The sequence below is a fragment of the Gavialis gangeticus genome, unplaced genomic scaffold (assembly GCF_001723915.1).
Source record: "Gavialis gangeticus isolate Ggan-Ray unplaced genomic scaffold, GavGan_comp1, whole genome shotgun sequence".
NCBI classification, from domain to species: domain Eukaryota; kingdom Metazoa; phylum Chordata; order Crocodylia; family Gavialidae; genus Gavialis; species Gavialis gangeticus.
Genome location: NW_017729027.1, coordinates 270,340 through 278,464, shown reverse-complemented (window position 1 = coordinate 278,464; position 8,125 = coordinate 270,340). Strand labels below are relative to the sequence as shown.

General features: G+C 43.4%; 2 protein-coding genes across 4 annotated transcripts in view; one reads left to right on the top strand and one right to left on the bottom strand.

The window, feature by feature from the left end:
• The window catches only part of ANKRD6 (ankyrin repeat domain 6), a 165,219-nt gene extending 164,659 nt beyond the window's left edge, over window positions 1–560 (top strand). For 2 of the 3 annotated variants that reach the window (XM_019520348.1, XM_019520347.1), the window contains exon 17: window positions 1–557. In XM_019520348.1, the coding sequence (XP_019375893.1) occupies window positions 1–25 (25 nt within the window). In that variant the 3' untranslated portion in view covers window positions 26–557. The other variant, XM_019520346.1, reaches the window with a different exon arrangement.
• Window positions 561–1,456: 896 nt separating this feature from the next.
• Window positions 1,457–4,596, bottom strand: LYRM2 (LYR motif containing 2). Its single transcript, XM_019520322.1, has 2 exons — window positions 4,423–4,596; window positions 1,457–2,684 (listed from the first exon to the last, which is right to left on the bottom strand). The coding sequence occupies exons 1-2, from the start codon at window positions 4,594–4,596 to the stop codon at window positions 2,604–2,606; spliced, it is 255 nt and encodes an 84-aa protein (XP_019375867.1). The 3' UTR covers window positions 1,457–2,603.
• Window positions 4,597–8,125: the final 3,529 nt, after the last annotated feature.

Genomic DNA, 8,125 nt, shown 5'->3' with positions numbered 1-8,125 from the left:
GACTAAGGTACAAAAGGAAAGCTAACATCCATGAATCAGGTGCAGGAAAGGAGATGTTGCAAGACTGGTTTTGGAATCTGTTGGTATACAGAACGTTGTGCATGTTATGTACAAACATAAAAGATGCCCTTTTTAAGGAGCGAAAATAACAAAGGGTATTTATACATGAAAGCTTGCTAAAAAGAATTTTTCCAACTATCTGAGTTGGTCTAAGAAAAGATATCAGATTTACCCAAAGAACCTTGTCTGCTAAAGACATACAGCAACACACAAAGTAAGGGTGAAATCCTGGTTCCACTGAAATCAATGACAAACTCACTGGTCTCAACACCACCAGCATTTCCACCTGAACAACTTGTTCAGCATATTCATTTGTTTCTTTGGTCTCCTCTTCGCCCCCCTAGGCCTGGTCCCAGAGCTGTCCCTAGGGGTATGCAGGGCCTGGGCTGGGTGGTGAGCAACCAGAGCCGGCAGAGCAGGTTGGGGGGGTTGCCAAGCGGCTGAAGCAGGGGATCCGGGGGTGGCAACCAGCCAGAGCTGGCAGCGCATGGTGGCAAAGTGGGATCTATGTAGCACTGAACATGGGGCCTCCCAAAGCGCAGGGCCTGGGGCAGTCACCCCAGTTCGCTCCCCACCCCCAGGGACGGCCCTGCCTGGTTCACTTTATGTGGAAAGAGAGACATCTTGTATATCTACAGTTCCTAAATTAAAATTCATTCTACAGATAAGCAGGCTGAATCATTACACAGCTGTAAACTGATTCACAGAACTAACTTTTTTAATAAGACTCAGAGCCATTTGAACATGTCTTTCCTAAAAAATGGAAAACTTGGAACGTTGTACCCAAAGTTCTCCTCTGTGATTGCTACTCAGAAATACAAGCAACCCCTGCTTAGCACTCTTAATTGGTTCCTGAAAAAATGAGCATTAAGCAGAACGTGCTGCCAGCTGTACAATGCCTGTGGGCATTGTAATGAAACTCGCTGAGCACTAAGTGGAATCGGGTATCAATGTAAAGCGAGCATTATAGTGAAATAGCACCAAGCAAAACAGTGCTAAGCAGGGATTGTCTGTATTTATCTTATTGTTTAGCATTGTTTAGTCTATTGTGGTAGCATCTAAAGTCCTTGACTACATTGGGCCCTCATTGTACTAGGTCCTATACAACTGTAAGATACCAAAGCTAATTTCATCTGCAGTCCCTCTTGGGTTTCCTGCTTGCATCAGGTAGGAGGCACACAAGGTACTATTAATAGGGACAAAGTCATTTAATAGATACTGACAGCCTGGAAACAGCTCTTTCAAACTGTAGCACCCTACCATGGAAAAGGATAGAGGCAACCTCTTGACAATGGAAACTCAGATGAACATAACGTGTGACAGTATCGTCAACACAGCATGAACTATTTACAAATCCAACTTTTTTCATTTTAGTATGTGTATAAAGCAAAGAAAATTGTATTATATTACAGTATTTTTAATTCTTATTAATGCACTATCCAGACAAGTACAGTATATCTGTAGTAATTGAGATATTTGTTAGTTTTACTGCTTTGACTTCAGTAGTCAAAAATAAAGATTTAGACACTTTAGTATGTTTACAATTTTTAAGTCAGTTGTTTTAACTATGTAGGAATGCAGAGGAACAGCTATTTAATTTTTGTACCTTAATAAAGTGAATGTTTTTGCCAAGTAATTAAACATAAATGTTGCCAAGAAATCTATTTTCATGTTTTCTACTTTTGCTGATTTGAACATCAGTGACTCTATATAGGGTATGTAAACAGGAGGGAAAAGAGGTGGTGTAGTCTAAATAGAGATGGCAATTAGGATCCTGACTGCTAATGCTGATTTGTCATAATTTTCTCCATACAGAACGCAAAACTGAATGGCATCTTAGCTGTGCCTGAAGAGCTCATTGCCACTTTTGAAAGTATATATTTCTTTTTTTCGGAGTAGATGGTAGAAGTAAAAAGCAAGGTCAAGTTGGTCTAGGACAGGGTTCTCCAATGGGTGACCTGCGATTTGTATGCAGTCACCAGAGGTTAAGCTGCAGCCCCCAGGCTCCAAGTCCAGATGCCCGTCCCTCAGTGGCTAGCTACTCAGCCTGATAGAAATACTTTACCAAGCTGGCAGAGGTAGCTTCGTACAAACACCCTTCAGTCCTAAAAACATCTAGCAACCAGCAGACCTATCAATATTAACAATGTCCTGAACGGTTACTTATTTTTAAGAACACCTTACAGAAAAGATTCCTAAAAGACTGTAATGCCTAAGAAATGCTAACAAAGAAATAACACCACCCCCTGTCTTTATTATTCATTTTATTTTTTATTTTTGCCTTTTTTCGGCACTTTTTTTCTCCCTTGACACGTGTTATACCCCATATTTGGTTATCTAAATAGATACGGTGTGTCATTTTTTTTTCTGATAGCCATAAATTCAGGGTAACAGAAGCAAGCAAGAAAAAAAACCCTTTATACTGTATTCCATCTTTAAACATTAGGAGTACTTTAGTACAAGGCCACTGTCTTGACCAACTGGTGCATTAAGTGCTGTATTTCTTACTGGGATAAAGTCCTTTAGTTCTCAGTGAAATAAAGTCAGGATTTTGCCAGCTGAAGTGTTTTCTTAAGCTCCTGAAGTTGCATGTTGCCATGAGTTATCATCATCTTAATTGTGTCCTGTAAAGAGAAACAGAATCTGCTGAACTGAACATATGTGCTGTAACATGTTACAATATACAGATTTTCACAAGAGCTTCTGCAGTTCTCTCTCAATTTATTTTTCTGAGGCAGGCAACGGCAAGCAATAAAATCTTCAGCCTCTGAGAAATAAAGATTGCACAATACTTTTATTGTTAAAATAGATGGAGCAACTATTTATGGACTCTTCATTCTTAATGATGCCCTGGTTTAAAATGGTGTAAACATAAATGGTAAAAGCTCTTTCACTTGAAACCTAATGAGAACTTTCTTTATGCAAGTCCAAATGCTTTTGAGGGGTAAAAACAACAAATAGACGTTGTAAAGATGTTTCCAGAGGTAAACAACATAGGGCACAGACGGAAGTCATAATTTTCACCTGATCTTGACCCAGAAAGTGGCCTACAGCCATGACCAAACAGAACTGCAAGGATGCAGACCGCTTTAAAAGGGTCCAATTCCAGAAAAATCTGAACCCTCACTGCTTGATGGTTCAGATGAAAACGCTCCAAAACAGCGTGTTCTGTTACCTGCATCTGCGGAGCTCCCAGCCCGTTGCTGTTTTCAGAATGGAAGGGGGGAAAGGGAGCGGAGGGAGTTCTGTCTGGGCTTTTTTCAGCCAGAGCTGGAGGGTAGGACAGGTGGATTGGAGCCCCTGTCCAGCTACCCCATCCTCCCACCCCGGCTGGGGAACTCCAAGAATGAGCTCCCTCTCCCCCTCCCATTCTGAAAACCGTACTCTGGTTGGGAGTGGGGAGTGGCGTTGCTACAGAGATTGGGCTGCAGGCTGGCAGGAAGCAGCTGAAATCCCCCTGGGCCCAACAATGAACTTCGACTGGGTTGGGGGGATCACTGCATTAATGACATTAGCACGTCTACACATGTGCTAATGCGATGTAGCTATTCATGCCTAAATTTGATCCCTGCTTTATACAGGGATCAAATTTAGGCTCACATAGCCTTAATTCACCATTTTTAAGGGTGCATTAAGAGCGTGCACATGTAGACACATGCTCTTAATTCACCTTAAAAATGGCCATTTTAGGCTAAGACCACTTAAGAGGCATGCATAGACACCCACTCGGGTCTGCAACAGCGACTGCTCTTCTGTGTGCACCCTTGGACACTTTCCTAACATTTTTGTATCACTTGGCCTAATTCCAGCCACTACTTCCTCAGTATTGACTAGGGAATGTGCATAGGTGAAAAGCAGAGAACTGGAGCTGCATGAAAAAAATGAAGGCTTCCCTACCCCATATGTACTTCCTATATTCAGATAGCCATTTACGTTTGGCTTTGTTTTACTTGAATTCAAAATATTAATTTAAAAATTAAAAGCAGATACAAAGAAACAACCCCCAGTGGAAATGAGATTGTTATAGTAGTCACACTACTAAATTTGAGAAATAATAGTTTTGTCTGCTTTCTATTCCAAAGAAGGTCTTTTTTTAAATTTCCATTTGCACAGCTAAAGAGTCAGAAGAATGTTACACTTGACAAGAAATAAACAAGAAATAAACGGAGAGGTGCTACTCAGTTTGTGTTGGTTTGTATGTAAACATGACAGGAAAAATCAGATTCCAAAAACCCAGTTTTATAGAAGTCTTGGCATGCTTCTCATAAAATAAAAGCATCTTGGCAAACTACAGTCTTTAGCACTGAGTATGCTGTCAAGATTTGAAAGGGCACCTGCTTGGGATTGCGGTTTACTCCTTACCTCTTCTGTAGCATCTTTATTTCTTTTGAATTCTTCCCTTGCCCACTGCTTGAGATACTGACGATCATCTTCAGTAGGTACCTCACGAATAGCCCGCAGAATTCTTCTGTATAACTGAAGAACCTGCTGCCTTCTCAAGAACTGTGGAGGACAGGAGAAACAGCAGTTACACATGCTGTTGCAATGCACTTGAGTCAGTTATACCAATGGTTTTTAAGCTGCCTTCTGTGGAACCCTGGGGTTCCACGATAAGTCATTAGGGGTTCTACAAAGAGATTGGGAGTAATGACAGAGCAGGCCAGGAAGCAGTACGCCAGCATTGCTGGGCCTGGTTTCCTGGCTCCATGTCATCTCACAGGATAGGGGCGGAGTTTCTGAGGCAGACATAGCAACATAAAAGGGTTATGTGATTTTAGGAAGTTTGAAAACCAGTGAGTTATACTATCAGAGACAGCACGATTTTATTAAAATCATTGTATAGTTTTAAGCAAGAAGATAAAGCCACCTGAAAATTAAATTAACCACAAGAAAGCATTTGCCAAACAAACCTCCTCCCCATCGTTGGTAAAGAATCTTTTCCTCACTGTGTAGAATTTTTTTCTTCATTTATTTGCAGGTCAGCCCTACACAGCTCTTGAGGCAAAAACTGCTCACCCCAAAAGAACTTGGATGAGACTTAACGGGCACATCTACATGTTCATGTATGCATGTTTACTACTGTGCATTAAATTTAGTACCTCTAATGTAAAGTACTAAATAAATGCGCATTAGATTGCCCTAAAAGTGTATGCTTTTTAGTGATGCTTAATGCACAGTAGCTTATTTTTACTGCACATTAGCATGATTTTCGACCTGATGCTTTAATGTGCAGTAAAACACTGCGCATGCAAGTGCACATATAGATGTGCCCACCAATTGCTAAGCTTGGTTTTGCTACTTTATTGGCTCATCAAATATCATTGCTGTTGTACAGGATATACTAGAAGAAGTGACCCAAGGAACAAAAACTAAATGAGCCAAATACAAAATGCACCATGTGAACAGAGAATAAACTTGAACACAAAGCGTGGTACTTATTTATGTACATTAAGAAAAATATTTAAAGCATGCTATTAATTCTTAGAAAGGCGGATTGAGAAGCTGCAGGAGATAAATGCGTTTTAATGCGAAATTTGAAAGAAAATGATGCTTAGCGCACAAAAAAGTGGAGTTCTATGTGCATGAAAGTAAGGTGCTTAATCCTAGTTGGATGAAGCAAGACTGACTTGTGGTGATTGCTAATAATGGGCATGTTAGGACTGGAAAACAACAGTAACTTTAAAATGGGTTGCTAACTTTAAAATGGGTTGCTCAGTGCCCACCAGATCTTTCTGCACAAGTCATGAAAGGTCCATGCACATACAAGTATTTTGATACTGAATGTGTATTCCCTGCATGGGGCACAGTCATTTCTATCCCTGTTCACTGCTGAATTCTTGCTTCACATGCAGTAAAAGGCTGTGATACCTCACAGGTTTCCATTACTGAGATAACTTCCAAAAGGAAATTAAGTTTAGTCTATAGTAAAATTAAGACTTAGAAGAGAAACAGTAAATTTTAAACTCAGCTATGTGGTCTGAATATCGTATAACAAGATGAGTTGTTTTTTTTTTCCAGTGTTAACTAGGAGAGGTCTGTAAAAAGGTTTTGCAGTTCCTATGCATTAATGTATTGCAGTACTGTCTAGGAAGCAGAGACAAGAATCAGGACCCCATTATACCACACACTACAAGAAATGTGTGGCAGGTCAGTAGGGGGTGCTCCTGCATTGAGCCACCCACCTCACTGCGCCCAGCCACCTTCCAGGCTCAGAGTGCCTCCCTGGGGGCGCCTCATGTTTGGCCGACCCCCTTCCTGGAGCACACCCGCTAGCCTGGGGCTAAAACTGCCACCACCCAGGGATGGGCTTGATTCTGGCTTTGCACCCCCTGGGAAACACAGGGCTAGTAGCCCTCGAGGGTATTTGATTCACTTCAAGAACTTGGGATGCTTCCCTCAGTAGGAAGCACAAGTAGTGGTCTTCCTTAGTCAGCTGAACCAAGGAGCCCCAAGGCATAATCTAGACCCACTCCCAGTAAGTTTCCCACGCTAGGTACAAAGGAGAACTTTCTTGGTTACAAGGGGTAGGGTTGGAATAGGGTACAGGGTAGAGCAATATCAGAGAAATCCCATACAGCAAACTCCCATGGCTGGGTAGCCTTTGATCATGCACCTGAGTTACTGCAAGCTATAGATCTGGTTAGATCTCAGGTAGCTTACTCACAAGTAACTTCCAGAGGCAGGTGGAGATTCTCTCTGGAAGCAAGCAGTTCCTTGATCATGAGTTTTGAGAGAGAGAGAGCAAGCTTCAGATGGTCCAGCTCTTCTCTCTCTGAGTCTTCCTCATGGCTGCTTCCCCCTCCTCCTGGGCAGTCCTTAACTTATATAGCCCTTATGACCTCATTTACCTGGTCCAATGGAGGTCAGTACCTGTTGGCTGTTAGCCAACCAATCTGAAATGCATCACTAGTTGCTGGGCAGACTGGCAGTCTCTAGCTCCCCAGGAAGCCCAAACCTGTCACCCAGGTATGTAATGCCAGTCAGGCAGGCAGAGAGAGCAGATTTCCCCCCTCCCTCAGGAATGTATCCAGCTCAAGTTACCTAAAGAGATAGGGTAAAGGTGTGTATCCTCTGCTGGCCCCATCCTAACCAAACTGTCAGAGAGCAGAGTTTTTGGGGAGAAACAGAGGTGGCCTTCTGCCACTGCATGGTCTGTGCCCTAATGTGCTTACCATCTAAGGCCTACTTGAAACACAGGTTCATAGCCTGGCAACTTCACTAAAGGATATATTTTTACACCAAAATAGTTATCCCAGTGCCTAGTGTGGATAAAGTTACATCGGCATCAAAGTGTTACACCAATACAGCCAATTACCCACTTTATACCAGCAATCTCAACACCAGACATCCACATGGGTCAGGTAGAGAGGGGTGTGCCACTTTGAGTAAATCTCACGCAGGGGTTACGTTCTGAAGTCAGCGTGTAAGGTGAAAATCGCATATAGTTGAAACTGCCCTTCCTGCCAGGCTTCAGCGCCAAGCAGCCGCCGCCGCAAGGCCCGGACAAGGCGGGCGCGGCGCCGCACAGCCCATGCATGCAGTGCAACAACTGCGCCTTCCGAACGCACTCCTTGCCCCTCTTGTCCTCTGCCGCCTCTTCCCGCCAGAGCAGCCAGCTGAGCGTGAGCGAGCTGCCACCCCCCAGCCCCAGCAGCTGAGTGTGTATAGCTGAATTCGCATAAGTTAAATGCACGTAAGATGCAACTCAGCTGTATAGGCAAAGTGGTATGGCGTATGTGCACAGATAAGCCGTGAGACAGTGATCAGAAATGGTTTTGAGCGACAGGCCTAACCAACTCGGCTCTGGTCTGAGGCAGTTTGGATGCCTTTCTTCATCGCCTAGCTGTGGCGTGGGAGAAGCCTACTCCTTAGGTTGCCTTGAGACAGGGACAGGCAAAATTTGGTCCATGGATTGGATTGGGTCTGTGGTAGACTCAACTTCCCAGCAGCCGTTGCCCCCTGTCTGTGGCTGGTTTCCATGGAGACCCCAGGAGCAGCAGGGCTGTGACAGCCCAGAGCCAGGGTTTCCATGGAGACTGGCCCCAGCAGCACTGGCTGGACCTGC

Coding starts and splice junctions, on each gene's coding strand:
- LYRM2 (XM_019520322.1), bottom strand. CDS start 4,596: ATGTGTAACTGCTGTTTCTCCTGTCCTCCACAGTTCTTGAGAAGGCAG. Junction 2,685..4,422: donor ATAAAGATGCTACAGAAGAG/GTAAGGAGTAAA, acceptor TTCTCTTTACAG/GACACAATTAAGATGATGAT.